Below are 18,070 nucleotides of genomic sequence, written 5' to 3' on the forward strand. Positions count from 1 at the left end.
TGTTATTCCCAGGAGAACCCACCCACTTTCACTCTCTGCACCAACCACAGCATCCTTCATGAAACTCAGAAGGACTCATGAACAAACCAATGAAAGGTCTGATAGAGAATTCTAATATCAATTCTCTGGCTTAAATATTGTATGCTAAGTTTTTTAAATTATCAGCCCTTCCAGATTTCCTTGTGAATGTATTAAGAGGCTAACTTTAGTATGCCATTGCAAAAAGAAATTGTGCTATATTATATTGCTGGTGCATTTGGGGGTGAGAGTGTAAGGATCCATCATCTATGTGCCCTGGTTTTAACCTGAGCTTTTATCCCAGGCAAGACTTTTTCTTGTAGGTTTTTGTATCAAACAACCAAAACAGGTGAAGTTAAGGAAAAGAAGAAAGCAAAAACAAGACAATATATACACTCACATATAAAGGGAAAAATAAATAAAAATGAGTTTTAAAAAGTTATTAAGGGACAAAGTGATGCAGGAGAATACCTTACATTTGGGGATAAACAGGTTAAGAGGTAATATTATAGAGGTCTTCAACTATAAATGCCAGTATGCTTCAAGGGCGGATAAACCCCTTATCTCAGGCCAAGGGAATTCCCTTTCTAATATCCCCAATATTTACTGTGTTTATGCAAATAAAAAGCACAAATTAAATTTTGTGTTATTGTTGTTGTTGTTATTGTTGATTTTTTTCTTTTTGTGTGTGTGCTTTGTTTTGTTTTTATTTCAGGACCGTGGTTATTATCTGGTAGTTGTCTTTATTGGTGTGGTGCTTTTCGGGTACTTTTGTTTGATTTTTTGGTATGGCTTTTATGTTTTTCTCCCTTCTTCCCTTTCTTCTCTTAAATTGATATTTATAGCCTCTAGAAGGACTCCTCCCATTTCTTGCTTGTTTGATTTTTTACCCCCCCCCTTTTTTCTCTTTCTTTTTTCTTTCCTCCAAACAGAACCACATAACTTGAACCATCTTGTTCTGCCTCACAAATTGAGGGGGAAATAACGGAGGGTACCAAGACCAAACAGGTGTATGAACATTGAGTAGAAATAAAAAATGATCATACTTAAACACCAAATCCGAAGCCAGAGAGGCTAAGCAAATTATGCAAGACTGTCCAGCCTCCTAATGAGAGACACTGGATTATTATAGATGTGCTGACAAAAAAAAAAAAAAAAAAAACCCTTCCTTGATCCTTCAGAACATAGTAGAAAGCATGGTCTGCATTCCAGGATTCATAAAATATGGCACTATTTCTGTAATTTCCCAGGATGCCAATTAACCACTATCTTAAGTAAAGTAACCTTTGATATTCACACAGTATACTTTGCAAGTTATGATGATCTTTCAGACTTTCACTTGACACTATGAAAGAAACCTAGATCACTTATCAGTGGTCGGCAACCTGAGGCTCCCGAGCCACATGTGGCTCTTTACACTTTTAATTTGGCTCTTCTGTGTGCCGGGCGACCGCTTCAGGATTCAGGACTCTGCTCCTAGCCTCTCTCAGTGCACGCCCTGTGTGGCTCTCAAAATAAATTTTACTCGTGGTTTTGGCGAGATTTGGCTCAATTGAAAAAAAAGGTTGCCGATCACTGAGTCTTAGGTGATATCAATTTTTGTAGAAAAACAAAACAAACTGATGTTTAGAAACAATTCCATTATATGTATATAGTGGATGTATGCAAAATAAATATATACATAATTGATATATATGTATAGCCATGCATATATGAGTGCAATTCCATTAAAATATACTAACAAAGAGATAGTACAATGGGTAGAGTACTTACTTTGCACTTGCCCTAACTTGTTTCCATTTCCAGCAACCCATATGTTCTCTGAGCCCTGCTAGGAGTGTTCCCTGAGCACAGAGACAGGAGTAAGTTCTGAAAAACTTGGATCTCAGCATAGATATTTCTCCAAACACCTCCCTTCATGTTCAGTTCAGTGGTACAAAGAGGGGCTTGAATCTGAAGTTGGAAATGAATATGTGGAAAGCTCAGGTAAATGAGAAAAGTTTGAGGTGTGTGTAGGTTATCTGGGAAGGAGAGAAAGTTAGACAGATGGTCCATGGCCACATCCTAATGCAGGGATGACCTCTACTTACACAACTCTTTTTGAGCAGTTTGGATTATTTTGTTAGAAAAAAAAAAAAAAACAGCAAATTGTCCTCTAAAATTGCTTTGAGAGTTAACTTACCTACAGAAAGGCCTATTTCATCTTCAATATTCCTACCTTTGCTGGTAATTATCAATAAAACTTAAGTATATTTTGGTCATTTTATAGATTAAAATGTTTTTATTTGATTCTCTGTGACAGTGCACATTTTTATTTATTTATTTTGTTTTCTGGGTCACAACCCGGTGGTATTCGGGGTTACTTCTGGCTCTGTACTCAGAAACTGCTCCTGACTTGGGGGAACCATATGAGATGCTGGGTGGGGGGCGATCGAACCCATTTCCATTGCGTGCAAGGCAAACACCCTTTCTATTGTGCTACTCTGGCCCAACACTGCATATTTTAAATATGTTTTTCATCATTCATTATTTTATTCAGCAATTGACTAAATCTATCACTTAGATATGGTAGCCCCTAATATTTGAAAATATTCCTTTTTCTCTCCATTTTATCTTAGATTCTCCAAAATCCAGTTTACTTGTATTATTTTTGAATATTATTAACTCATATAGCATAGATTTATCTTCCTCCTTCTTTTTTATTTATTTCTTTTCATATAGTAACATTTGTAATCAATGAATCAATATATATGTTTGAAAATCTTCTAGTGTAAGACTATTTTCTTTATTCTAGCTCTTGCTTTCTTCTTTTTGTAAATTCTTAATCAGTTCAGAATTTAACATATCTTCATATGTGAATGAATTCTTATCTTTTTTCAAATAAAATACACTACTGGTAAGACATTCTCCTTTTACACAAATTTTAAATGCTAGTTTCATGATATATTGATTTTTTGTTTTTAATTATTAAAATTAGATTTACTATTGGTATCTACCATTGAAATCTCCCCCAGCTCCACCAGCATCTTTTCTAACATTTTAGATACTTTTCGTGAATGTTCTTTTAGGTCAATTTTGAAATTACTTTGTCAAGTTCCCAAAAGTAAACCAGTAACGTTGTTTTTAAGAATTGTATTAATTCCATAAATTAATTTGAGACAACTGATTTCTTCACGATATTAAATCTGCTATTCCAACTACACAATGTCTATTTCCATTATTTATGTCTCACTTTTTCATCCTCAATAAGTTCATTAATGTCTGTCTGTATTGCCATATAGATTTCACACATTTCTTGGTTTACTTCTAAGTATGTACACTTTAATTGCTTTTGAGACCAAGATACATTTTTAATATTTTCATATTGGTTATTACTGTCACATGGCTATTGATTTTTGTTTATTTGCTTTGTGTCTAACCAAAAAAATCTAAAATCTCTTACTTCTAATAGCATTTGTTTTTTTCTGGGTTTAGTCTATTCTCTTAGGCTTTGAAATTCTAAGAACATTTTCTTCTAGAAATAAGAAAAAAATTTTCCATTCCTAACTTGCTAAGAATTCTGATCAGTTATGAAGGCTGAATATTTTCAAATTACTTTCAGTCTCTCTAGATGATTTTTATTCTTTGACCTACTGATAGGAGGCATTATTCCAAGAGTTTTTATGGTAGTCAACATTTTTCATCAGTGCTTTTCTGACATAAACACAACTGGGCCCTTAGATATTATATTTCACACTGATGAGGTTACATTAGAGAAAGCTAGAGCTTTACATCAAGATAATTAAAGAATCAACTCCCATATGGAATACATAGACAGGTTAGTGGCTTTGGGTAAGTTACAAACCTTCTTCTGTAGAGAAAATCATACTCATCCTAGTAAGTCACTATAAGCCTTACACATTAAAAAATTTTGATCTGTGTATTGCCTGGCTTCTGAGCACTGAGCCAGGACTATCACTGAATAAGGCAATGTGTAGTTCACAAACAATCAAGCAAACAAAATAAAACAAAGCAGAAAATAAATATTACAAGTACCACACTCAAAAGAGCTTATTTTTGTAGAGACCGAATATTGTTGATACCCTACTTGGCTAGCCTATGATTATTACAACCATTTATTTCCTTTGTATACTTGTCTCAAGATTTTTCTTGCTATAGGAAATATTGACCTCTAATACAGATATATTGGAGACTTCATCCACTATAGCTAGCCTGAGAAGCAACCAGAGTAGACTTTTATTATCACTCATATTTCTTTGTGGCTCACTCTCTTCCTCCCCTGCCAAATCTCAACCTTCAAAAAAGAAAAAGAATTTACCAGGGGTGTCTGTTGACTTATTGAATTTCACTATCCAGGTGGCCTTCATTCTCAGAGGAGCATAGGGTGGCAGAAAAAAAACTCAGTCTAACAGGATGTTTAATAGGACTTTTCATGTTGCTGTTGAATTTTTACCCAGGGCTACAGAACAAGAGAAATACCTGCTGCCTTCTACAGAGAACAGCAAGGCACTTGTCAAAGTGCCTTCTTTGGGGTAGTCTTCTGCTTCACTTATATATTACCTAGCTCAACAACTGCAGAAGCTATTGATTGGGTAAAGTCTCTCAGGTTATGAACAGTAACTAGACAGGGACAAGGCTCCATGTCATCTCTTTTTCACTAAGCCAACTGAAGTGGCTACTGCATGTGCAAGAGGGAGTGAGAAGGTCTGCAAAAAGCAAAGCTGAACAAGCTAAGCTAAGTCGATCCTTGCTCATCTGCACTCATTTCTATTTTTGGCAGGGAGGGGCCAAACCTAGTGATCCTCAGGGGTTATTCCTGGCTCTTCACTCAGTAGTTACCCCTGGAAGTGCTCAGGAGACCATATAAGGTGCTGGGGATCAAATTTGGGTTGGACTGCATGCAAAACAAGAGCCCTACCAGCTGTGCTATCACTGTGCTCTGCATTCACTTCCTGGTTCCTGCAATAGCTCCAGAATCCAGCATGAGGCAAGTAGACTTCGAAGTTTATCCCTCATCTCTCCTGTATGGACCTCCCTCTAGTGGCATAGACAGCCCAAGAATCTTCCAGACCACTTCTGTGACTGTCCTTCATCTGGCACACCTGTCCTGCTTTAGATTATCCCATGTCCCTTTGAACATGGAGCATGCTACCTGCTCTAACTTCTCCCCATATTGGAGTTTTCACCACTGAGCTCTAAATGCCATTTGTTCAAATTCTGGCTGTGTTGGTAGTTTGATTTCTAGGAGCAAATCTTGCTGTGTTTCCCTAGGATCATGGCAAGGTGAGATTTTTAGATATCTGGGCTCATACCACTATGATACCCCCAAAAAACTTTCACTTAATTCTTGTTCAGAGTTACACCAGGTAACGCTACCCCAAAGGCTTATAGAAATGAATAGTTTTCAGGCTGGGGCGGAAACCGCCCTGGGCGCCTGTCCGGGGTGGCCCCCGCGCGACGGGTGCCGTCGCCCCCGGTGGTTTTTGTCATACCCTGCCCGACCCCACTGAGAAAAAAGAAATGAATAGTCTTATAAGGCTCAATGGCTAGTTCTGTAGTTTGGTTCCATTTTACAGACCCTCCATTTCTCCTTCCTCCATTCTGTCCCTCTGCTCTGCAAGAAAGACGGCAAACACAGAGGTTCCCCAAAAAAGATCACTCTCATACCTTACCATCACTCAGAGGACCTTATTCCTGCCAACCTTGACCTTCTTGAAGATCAACGATTGGCTTTCACTTTTTCTTTCACACTTTCTCTTTCTCTCACACTACCTCCTTTTCTCTCATTTTCTCTTTCACTCTCTCAGCACACTACTAAAAGATGTGGTTCCAGATCTATTATCAGTATCCCTGCAGCCTACACAGACCGCAGAACATGGGCCAGCCACCAATTTCCCACCTTCCCTGCAATCTTGAGTACATATGCTAGGACACAGCTGCCTGTCGGGGAATTGAGCACCCAGCAGAAGAGCCCTTTGCCATAGGATTGACTGAGTCTGATAACCTTTCTCCAGATCTAAGACAAATTTCTAAACACTTTTCATCAAAAACATTGTCCTTGTTCTCTGCCTGAAACAGTACTTGCCCCATAGAATTGTTCCCAAACAAGGACCATTTCTATAAAGGAAAGAAAAGAAATGCAGGCTCAGTCTGGGCACAGAATCCTCCAGGGTAACCCAGATGATTTCTGCCTCACATTCTTTTGCTAAATTTTGATCACATTCATTTTTGCTAAATTCTAACAACTATTACTCACTGAGCCTAGAAATTTGATTTTCTCTTTCTTATGCCTTTGCAGAAACGAGTAATACAGACCTATAACTTCAAGCAGAAATCTATAAATATGTAAATAAAATAGGACGGGTGAGCACCTCAAGGGGAGGGGGCACAAACCAGCAAGGCAGCTGGGCTACACAAGGGCATTTTTCACTTGGAGAAGCTGAGCTTGAAGTTATCATAGAGCTGTGGGTTCCCATGCTCTATGAGCCTTGATTTGAGTGAGTAAGCATTCAAGGGAGCTGAGGGATAGCCGATTACCTAACTTGATAGCTAGGTTGCTGATATAAGGTTCAAGAACTGTGATGTGAGCAGATTGCAGGGGTTTCAAGGAGGGCTCTGGGAGATGAAGGAAGAATTTTTTAGAGCAAGAGACAAACACCTTTGGGTCACTGAAGCACTGTTACTAAAACAAAAAAGAAACAGGTCTATTGAAGAGTAAACCAGGAAACAGAGGTTGCTATGTTGCAGAGGCCAGGAAATAATCAGGGAATATTTATCCTACTGCCACTTGGTCCCTTTGTTTTCTGTTGTTATTTTTCTGTTTTGAGTTTTCAAAGATTTTTAAATTTTTATTTAATTGAGTTCTATGGTTTGTAATACTAGTAATAATGGTTTCTCATAAATATAATTCTAGCACCACACCCAACACCAGTGTACCCACCTTCCTTTCCTTATCACCCTGACACCCTCCCTCTTATACTCCCAACTTGTCAAGTGCTATGAAAAGCAATATGGAGATTTATAAAAAAAAAAAAAAAAAAAGAATGGAAATCCCATAAACTCAGCAATAAAACTTTTTGGAATCTCTCTTCAATTTCGATGCTGCTCATTTTGTGACTCCAACAAGCAGCTGCTCGGGCCATTGGATATGATACATGCAGAGAAGATACAACAACATGTCCACATCTCTAACAACTTGAGTTCTCCCACTATTGACCCTGGCCCCCATTCTCAATTCTGCTACTGTCATATATCTTGGGGCCTACTGTCCCTACTCTTTTGAACCCATTGGATATTCTCTGTGCTTACACTGGAACCTATAAAAAGTGTTGAAAACCTCGTGCTGATAGTGGCTAGCAAATGCTCACTACCAATCAGGATCTTCAGCAGGAAGTTGGCCTGCCATGGGAGAAGCTGGAATGTACCAGACAGTCCTCCCAGGATGCCATTCTTTCACTGGATGTTGTCCACTGTGCAAGTGACAAGTGGGAACCATTCACTACTCTACAGTCCAGAATGCAAATCGGATTACCATATTCAGAATTAGGGCTTCCCCTGGGGTGGTGAAGGACAGCTGCATGGCTCATCCTTTCCAAGCCCATTAATCCAGAGCAAAGGCTGTATGAGATTTACTATGTGGGTATTATGATTCACAATCAGAGCATTCACAACAGTAGCAGTCACACAATGATGTATTTCATTGTAGGCATCTAAAGAGCAATTTGAGCTTTTCAAAGCACTTTGATGTACATTACAGCCTGTGCTCCCCAAGCCTGTATTGCAGGAAGGGTAGTGAGTGATTAAACTGAGCAAAAGGAACAAAATGATGAAAGGAAAATAAATAAATGAATGGGATGTCTCCAGAGAAAAGCATGAAGAAAGAGAATTAAATTGCTTTCATAGGTACTAAGGAGACCCTTTGATCCAAAAATCCAGGTACAATCAGGTAGTGCTCAGGGAAGAAGAGAAGTCTCTCTTGGGCTCCAGGCTTGCAAATGCCAGATCCAAATCTAGTTTCCTCTCCTCTAATACAACACAGCATACCTGAGATTATTTCCTACATAACCCAACCCTTCCAAATATCTTTTGACTCCAACACTCATTTCTCAGTCCAGGAAAAATGGAATCCTTAAAATTCCTCACTATCCATCCTGTGCCCCATATCACTCTACCACTCTCCTTCTCTGCCTCCCTTGTTGCCCCATTCAGGCTTTGGCTTGACTGACTAAAACTCTTAACTAAACTCCAAATTGTTGTGTTCAGATATTTTTCAATAGCCAAACACATTTGACAATCTCCTTTCTGAATGGTTTACCCTATTCCCCATGCCCAATTGAGCTATCTGACCAATAAACTTCCATATCTGATGAACCAGAACACTCTCACCTTTTTGTGTTGCACAAACTCCATTTGGGAACATCTCAGTTATATGCACACTTGTTCTTCTTGCCATCAAGTCCTGCCTATTTCTATTTTCTATTTACCAAGTGGAATCTTATAGCGGTACTAGTACAGAAACAGGTCCATGGGAAAAAACACTTGGATGGCCATATAAGAGGTCAGTCTCACATTGTATGGCAGTCAATTCTCCCCAGCTAGTCTCTCATCTGACCATTGTCACCCTGCAGAGGGTACTTCCAGAGGAAACTTTATTAAATTAAGTCATGAGGTGCTTCTGAGTTTAAGGGATTAAACTCCAAATACTCAATTGATTTATTGACTCAATTGACTAAATTGACTTGGATCAATGGTTCAAAGCTTCAGTTTTGCTCCCCTCTACTCCTCAAATTTGCTTCAAAAATCAAGCAATAAATTGGGTATACTACAAAAGTGGTATGTGGCTTGCCACAGTACACCATGGTTCTTAAAGGTGGAGTCTGCATTAGTTAACCTCAAAGCATAGATTCCTGGGAGCCACTCCCAGAATCTATAAAGTGAAACTGACAGTATGCATTTCTGTTTATAAGATTTAAATTTAATTAAAGAACTGTGTCTTACAGTTTTTGATAGTTGAGTTCTAGGCATATAATATTTCAACACCTAATCCATCAACTTCCCTCCACCATTGTTCCCAATACTCCATCCACCACCACCCCACACACATACCTGGCACCCTGACTGGCACATTACAAAGTTTGGTGGTTGTAGCTTAAATTTAATGTTTTCCATATTGTTGAGTCTGTGCCTTGGGTATATAGTTATACCACTCTCTGACATTGCCAGTATAAGCAGTGACTCCTCTTTCCCAATTACTTCCCTTTGACATCTCCTTCCTTCACCTCTTGATTTTTTATTCTCTGCATTTCTTACTTTCTTGCATTTTTTAAAGTGCCAGGTATTAAACTCAGGACTTCACAGATAAGGACAACTGATCTACTGCTGTTCTATAACACTGATCAAAGCATATGCATTTTTAACAAATTCCCAGGTGATACTGAGGCTCCCGGTTCCAATATCACACTTGAAAAAAACCTATTCTGGATCATTCTAAGGGCATTGCTCTTTCCAGATCAACCTTGTTTTTCTCCATGAAGTATGCTATAGCAACATTTCAATTTATGTGTATATTATCCCCTTTGTGCAGTTTTGTTGGAATTTTTAGCCAGCCTATAAATTCCTCTGGGCAGAAATTATACCTTCCACACTCCACACACTTTTTTTCTATTTTGTTAAATAATGAACACATTTCCAGTGCAATTAATAATAGAATAGGGATGCGGGGTAGACTCAGACTACCAATCCCAATAAACAACATCCACAAATGTATTTCAGCCCTGTAATTCTCTTAAAAATTAATTACAAGTCTCAGAACATTCTGCTATCAGTAACAATGCAGGAAAGTCGATGATCTTTCTGAAGATACATTTTGTAAAATGTGGTTTATTCAAGATTGCAGCTGTAACTTACTTAAACACCAACACTTCTTGGAATATAAAACCACAAACAACATTTCGGCTCATAATTTTTATGATATAGACAATTGTGTTTTCGACATGTAAATTCCATTATACAGTTGAGGCAACAGTTTGCAATAAATTGTAAATTTTTATTGAGATGATCATCTTACGATTGAATTTCAAAATGTATTATGTGATCATCAGCAAATAAGTCCGGGGAGACTACTAAAGTACTTTGAATATCATTTATAAAGATCAAAAACACCAGAAAATCTTAGATTCACCCTGTGGATAGAGCTAAGTCTCATTGGCAGGATCAAATCAATTATTTTTATGGATGAATATTGAATTGCCAATCTCAGATAAGTTATTACCTGCTTTAATAACATATCCTTATGTCATTTGAAAGTAGTAAGTTTCAGAATCAAATTTCAATGAGGAATTTTACCAAAGGGCCCTTTTTGAAAATAATAATTAAAGAAAAGTTATCTCCATTCATCCTCATGCTTCAGTGGCATGCAAAAGAATATGTCCAAGCTACAGAAATATTCACTAACTTTGGGTAATATATGAACAAATACAAAGAGGAGATATTGAGGTATGATGTCAGTCAGTTCTGCTAGAATATTATTTTTCCTTTGATGTCAACTGATTTCAAGGGGATTGAGAATATATATATCCCACATACACTCTGTGATTCTGAACATAGAAACACTAGGAAAGCAGAAACTACTACCAGCTGAATTAAAATAAAATAGACACATGCTAAATTTCCATCGCACTTCAACATGGATGTTTAGAGCCACATCTATTTGTACCTGGTGGCTCAGCTATCAAATTCTGATTTCATCATGCTACAGGGCCTCCTTCCTATGTCATGAAGCACTCAGGAAGCCACTTTTCAGGTGCCCACTTTTACACACAAATTTCGGGTCTGTTCTAAGTAGCACACTATATGACTCAATGTTCAAGAAATACACACAGGAAGGTGTATAAAAGTGTGAGGTGCTTTTTTAAAAAGTTGATTTTTACTCACTATTAACATTGTTAATTTTTTTTTATTATTGTGGACTTCCCACGTGTTTCTCAGAAGGCTCCGAGTTTCAGGGGTCATTCTCAGCCAACTAGGCCAGAGGCTCAATGTTAGAGTCTAAGGATATGATGCTACTCAGGTATTGCAGTGCCAGAAACTCCCAGTCCATCTCAGCAGTTCTGGAGGCTTCCAGGGTCACACTTAGTAGTGTTTGAGGGCCTCCAGGGCTGCATTTGCCCATTTGGATTCAAACCTAGGTCAGATAAATGCTAGACAGGTATCCTGACACTGTAGTATCTTCTCGCTCCTTTACTTATTCTAAAAAATATCACTGATAAGCAGAAGTGGTGTTACCCAGTCACAAGTCTGCCCCCAAGCCCAGTGACTATAAGGAAATAGAGACTGATTTGGCCCCGGGCCTAATATCAACAAGTGTCTTTTATCATGTAACTTTGTAGAATGCAGGAAAATTTAGAGGCACAGGTCATATTATGGCAGAGCTGAGTATATTTCACTTTGCTTTTCATTCCATGAAGGTGACTGTGCTACTGAATTCTTCTCTCCCCAGCCAAATCTAACAGTGACTCCTCTGCCCTCAGAAGTCAATACTCAGGTTACTATTTCCACTATTCCTGCCCCTAAATTCTCTGGTTCTGTACCACTCGCACCATGTCCTCACTCTTCATTTCCCTCAATGCAACCTATGGCCAAGACAATTACAGACAAAAATGTATGCATATTCTGACTGCTTTAGGACATTGTGGACAGCCTAAGTTTTTATTCATTCCTATACAGAGAGCAGAACACTGGACCTAATGGTTGGTTACCTGGAGGGAGATGTGAAATATACTACATAATGTGCTTTGCTCGAAGTGCTAAATTCTATTTGATTCTTGAGTTGCTTTCAGAGATAGAGAAGCTCAGGGATGCTGAGAGTGATCTAGTCATAGCCAATCCCTTTGATAGGAAACACTGTGAAGCCTGGAGCACATAATAGGGACATATTTGGATTTAACAACCCTGCCAAACCGAAGTCCCAGCCAACTCAGTCTTTAGTAACATACCAAACCTCTCAAAAACAAGCCAGGAGTGTCTATGGAAATGGAATCTTGGAATCTATAAGGATAAAGAATCCACTGCCTAGGAGAAACAGCACCAATTTAACAAGAAACCAGAAGTCCCCAAGTTTTGTGAAATCAGAATACTCTTAGGGACCACTGGGCAACATACTCAGAGCCTGGAAGTATCAAGAGGTATCAAGTTGCAACAGTGACCCTTCGGAATCAAACTGGTACTACAATTTTTAGGAAAATGGTCAGAATCAAGACCTTGGACTGGAGCAATAGTATTGTGAGTAGGGCATTTTCTTGGCATGTGGTCTACAGGGTTTTATTACTGATATAACACATTGTGATACCTTGAACCTTGTAAGGAGTGATCCCTGAGCATAGAACCAGAACCAAAAATTAGCCCTGAGCACAGTGGTGTAGCCCCCAAACCAAAACAAAAAACAATAAAACCCATGAGCTCTTGGTCCTCAGGGACCAAGTGAGACTCAGACACATTTTGCTAATATAATGGGAGCCAGAACCCTCAGAAGGAAAATCCGCACGAGAAGTTTAGGAGACTCAGTCTAAGCAAAAGTCTCAAGAGAAAACACCAGTTTGAGTCTGCAGAGAAACAGCATAAAGAACCCTCTGATATACTCTCAGCACAAGGAAGCCTCAGGCATGCAAATGATACCAAGTACCTTTGGAGAGACACTGTAAACATGCCAGAACTGGTAACTCCTCTGGAAAACATAAATTCTGTCTGTAGAACCACAGTTGGAACTTGGAGATCATCAGAGAGGCCACCATTTGCCATGAGGTCTTCTCAGGCAGGACCTAACTCCCAATATCTCTGCACAGTAGGAACTACATTTACATAAAGCTAAGATACAGTACAGAGTGACGAAAGCACAATGGGTGCTCACCAAACCCCAGATTCTGCAACTGGAGTCAGGAAAGGGAACTTACCGGCACACTTGGTTCTGGTGGTGAGGGGTGGCCCTGGGGGTCCTGTGCCCCCCTCTCCTGGTCTTGTGAGGAGGACCCGGATCTCATACTCCACATCAGGATCCAGATGCCACAGTTTGTAGTTGGGAGAGTCAACGATGTGGGTCTCAGCCCAGGTGCCCGTGGTGGTTCGGTATTCCACCTCTTTGAGGATGATAGGACCATCCCCGATGATGGAATTTGCATTTGGCTTGATCCACAGGTATGTGGCCCCCACAGCCAGCAACTCTGGGGGGGCAATGGGCGTGGGAGGTTCTGGAAGACAATGAATAAAGGGCATTAGACCTAAGAGGCTGACAGGACAGAAGCCAAGACTGTGGGGAGCAGGACAGAATGCCAAACATAGTCATATCAAAGGTTCCAAATTCCATTTGATCCCATCCACATCCTACTATAATTTTCACATTTCAAATAAAACAATAATTATTCAGAAAGTATTATTAATGCCTACCACAACTACTTAAAGAAGCAATTTAATAATGATATTGAATAATAATAATGAAATATGATATACCCTCTCTGCCCTCAGATTACAGAAAATCTGTCTAGACTGATATTTTCTGCTTTAAGTGAGAAGTTACCTTTACTAGAGTTAGGTTCAAAACCCAGAAGAACATAATCCAAGCCTATGAGGGCCAGGGAGACAATTCCAGACACATGCTTGAAGCTGTCTGGAAATCAAATGTCTCTAGATTATAAGCATTCATGTTATTTCTTTTAAATGTTTATGAACATTTATTTAATTTCTTTTCTATGCACATAGGTTGTTAGTGGAAGCTCTCCCCAGATAGTGATACGAGCTTAAGTGTAAGAAAAGGGCTGCAGGCACAGAAAGAATTCAATTTCTTCTTCAGTTAAAGCAGATTCTTTCAAGGGGGGAATGTCTTGAGCCCTAGAGCCTCAGTAGGTACCAAGGGTACCAGGAAAAGTCACAAGAATTATCTTGTATTACATTCTACATCTTTTCTACATCTTCAGCTACTAAAGTCTATTTATTTTTTAAAGTGGAATTGTCGTATATTTATTAAATTTTTAGTCTCTAAAATATAATCTGACAATGATTATACATAAAATATCTTGTTTTAAAGTTAGGATTAACTCTGTAAATAGAAATCATTATGTATGTTTAAATCAAGATTAAATACAGAGATTTGTATGCAAGCCATATTGAAAATATTTGTGGCCTTTATCTGGCAAACCCTTAGTCCATTTGAAAAGTTGAAGAAATTAACATGTATTTTGAAACATCTTCCAAATACATCTCTCATTCTTTATTTTGGGTAATTTTTCACTTTATGTCTTAAATTTTAAAAGATAAGAAATATCAATAACAACAACCCAAGTGATCAAATCTGCTAACTAAGGTTTTGGAGCAAGAAAGTCATACTAGAAATATGTCCCCTTCTTGATACCTGTTTTGTATACATCATAATATATATGTTTATTTGTTTATTTTTTGGTTTTATTTGGGAGGTCACACCTGGCAATGCTCAGGGCTTAACCCTGTCTTTGCCCTCAGGGATCATTCCAGGTGAGGCTCAAGGTACTCGGGTACTTTGAGGTATTGTAGATTCAACCTAAGTTGATCATAAGACAAGTAAGTTGATCATAAGACAAGTATTCTATTTGCCATACTAGCTCTTCAGCTCTATTTGTTATTTTTATTTGTAGATTTTTATTTGTAGATCTAGTGCACTAGAATGAAACTTTAAAAATGAAAAAGAAAGAAAATGCCCCACTTAACACCACCCAATCAAGTAGTCATTACTGCTTCTCTTATATTCCATTCCAGTCTCTATTTACATAAGTAAATCTTTCTCTTGTGGTTAAATAAACTGAAAGAGGGCACAACTTTCTTCCTCCATTGAGTGCATTCTAAGGGTTGTTTATACTCTAAGTGGATTTTACTTTCACTGCCAGCAATAGCTGATCCATCAGGTAGGAACACTAACTCTGATTTGAAGTCACATATTTTGCTACATTTTGGTGTAACACTTACAATAGTAAGTAACGCTGCAATGAACATCTTTGTTCAAATGATGTGAGTCCTTCTTGTCCACCCATAACTTTTAGTACCATTTAAGAAGAGTGAGATGATCTGTCAATGGATAAGAACAGCTAATGGTTCTTGAAGTAGAACTAGAACAGCTAATGGTTCTTGAAGTAGAACTAGAGATTGGGACATGCTCTGGAGATGGAAAAAATATGATTCAAAAACTTTGGGAAAAGCATTTGGGCTAATCAGATGGATAAAGCAGGTATTAATTTCAGTTAGGAACTCAGCTGAGAGCAACAGGATAGATAAGACTCCTTCAGTGTTTTCTTTCTAATTAATTACCTAGCAACAACGAGTCTCCAGAAATAGAATAATTGCTATGAGACAGAGGTAGACAATATTTTCTCTGTGTGTCTCAAAGCAAATCTTGAGAGACAATTTCAGGTTGCTTCCATTATACTCTACCATTTGGTCAGAGAAGGAAATTAAGCAGATTAGTCAAGCCAGATGCTTTTCTTTACAAAGCCACAGAGGTTATTACTCAAGACCTTATTATCTCAAAGGTGTTTGCAAATTGATTTTTGGATAATTTGTTGCACATAGAGAAGTTACGTTGCCAGGTAGATAATTTCTGGGCTCATTCTTTGTGCATTTTAAATATATAGATCCTTTGATCACCATTATCAACTCTCCTGAGTTCCCATCAGTCTTCAGAGAAGTCCCAAAGGTGCTATTTGGTAGTTCTGTGATGACTTTACCCAATTCCTTAATATAATTATTCACAGACTGACCCTGGACAGAGTTAAGAGCAGCAGACTTCAGTAATTTTGGCATTGAGTAAGTGGCTACATTAAACTCTCTTCCATAAACTTTACACCATTTTCATACTTGAACTTCAAGAATTAGTAATAAAATTGCAAGCCTCTAGAAATCAAATAACATATGAGTCTAAGTGTTTCTTCTCTTTCCATATATTTCAGATACTAGGTGCAATTATAGTAACAAACATTGCCTTAAGTATATAAATGTCTTCATCTCCACTGACTCACCAGTTTACTAATCTATATTCAAGTAGCCAGTGTGTTTGTTTCTCTCTCTGTCCCCTTGAGAATAAAATATGTGGTATAGTGTTTCCTGTAACTGAAACCAGATGCTACTGTTGTATTGTTTTGCTTTATAAATTTAAAATAACCCATGGATTTATGGTTGGAAATATTTGGAAGTTATAAGCACTAATGGTTTAGAGAGATAAACAGGTATGAGGCATACCTGTTTATCTATGAAGCATAGTATGATTTTTGGTAGATTCCACATTCCCTTAAAAATTAAAAGATAAGGGGCTGGCGAGGTGGCACTAGAGGTAAGGTGTTTGCCTTGCAAGCGCTAGCTAAGGAAAGATCACGACCGCGGTTTGATCCACTGGCATCCCATATGGTCGTCCCCCACCAAGCCAGGGGCAATTTCTGAGTGCTTTGCCAGGAGTAACCACTGAGCATCAAACGAGTGTGGCCCGAAAAACCAAAAAAAAAAAAAAAAAAAAAGAAAGAAAAGAAAAGATAAGAAAATCAAGCTTAATTATAACAGTTATATTCCCTACAGTATAAAAGATCCATCAAGTCACTATATTCTACTTTAAAAATCATTAGAAAGGAAACTTAGACCCAGGAAAAACTTACACTTGTTAATCATAATGTAGAAACAAAATTCAGAGTCCAGGTAGCATCCCTACCCCTCAGTGTTCTTCCAGTACTTCAGATATATAAGAGATTTGACAAAAGAATCATAACAGGAACACACTCAAGTAATTTTTAAATGTGTAGGATTCTTGGTTGAAGGGGCCGGAGCGGTGGAACAAGTGGTAAGGTGTCTGCCTTGCATGTACTAACCTAGAACGAACCACGGTTCGAGCCCCCAGTGTCCCATATGGTCCCCAAAGCCAGGAATGATTTCTGAGCACATCGCCAGGAGTAACTCCTGAGCATCACCAGGTGTGGCCCAAAAAAGCAAAAAATAATTTTTGTTAAGATTTTTAAAATTCTCTTCCCAGAAACATTATACATAATAGTGCCTAGTTTTCTACCACAGGAATTCCAGAATTTTTGGTATTCCTTATCTGAACAAGAAGTAATCTAAGTAAGACAAAAGGAAATGCACAGAAATTCTGATACCAGATCACATGTTCATTGTAATGTACAATTTTTTGTGACTGTTGGGAAGGACTAGAGCCTGTGAGTACAATCATGAATGGGAATGGATTTTGATCTCGATGTCACAGATATAGCTCTCTTCCAAGCTCTTGGGTTCCCAAGCATTTGATGAACATAAGCATACTAAGAATGTTAAAGGACAATGCCAAGTAAATGTCTATGTTACCTGAGCACAATCAACCCAACACAGTCATAGACTAAACATTTGAGCTAAATTATTTAGCTCAATTAAATTATTTTGTGTCCCCTGCCCACAAAATTTTCTATTGGAAGTAGAAGTCATCCACCAGGGATGTGCTAGTATTTTATATAGCAGGAACAAAATATAGCAAGAACTTAAGACTGGGTACTTCACTGACCCTTCCTTTCACAGTTCTGAGTCTGGGTATTCCAAGATCATGGGACCAGCAGGGTCTGTTCCTCATGAGACTCCACCTCTCCCTCATACCATGTCTTTCTGTAATGAAAAAAATTTCATTAGTTTCCCTCCTAATCTTCTTGGTACACTTAGTCCATTTGGGTATTTTAAACATATAACCAAATCAAAATCTGAATGCCTTTCATAGGCCTCACCCTCAGTCAGCACAGTGGTGGTAAAGGCATCAATATATGAGTTTGTAACGTGTGTTGGGGTGCAGTTACTAGTTCTTTTGAGGGGATGGGTTTTTGCATTGCACCAGAAGGCGCTGAGGGGTTACTCTTGGCTCGATATGCAGAAATTGCTACTGGCAGGCGTGGGGGTAATCGAAACTGTCCATCCCAGGTCGGCTGTATGTAAGGCAAATACCCTACCACTGTGCTATTTCTCTGGCCCACAGTTACTACTGGTTCTACTTCTACAGGCCATACTTTCAAATTCCATG

At 38.4% G+C, this 18,070-nt stretch overlaps 1 protein-coding gene across 1 annotated transcript in view; it reads right to left on the minus strand.

The window, feature by feature from the left end:
* PTPRT (protein tyrosine phosphatase receptor type T) overlaps positions 1–18,070 on the minus strand; it is a 935,630-nt gene that overhangs the window by 678,056 nt on the left and 239,504 nt on the right. The window contains exon 6 of the mRNA XM_049779129.1: positions 12,966–13,259. Coding sequence (XP_049635086.1) covers positions 12,966–13,259 — 294 coding nt within the window. The remainder of the gene's footprint in view (positions 1–12,965; positions 13,260–18,070) is intronic.

This window comes from Suncus etruscus, chromosome 9, assembly GCF_024139225.1.
Source record: "Suncus etruscus isolate mSunEtr1 chromosome 9, mSunEtr1.pri.cur, whole genome shotgun sequence".
Classification (NCBI taxonomy): domain Eukaryota; kingdom Metazoa; phylum Chordata; class Mammalia; order Eulipotyphla; family Soricidae; genus Suncus; species Suncus etruscus.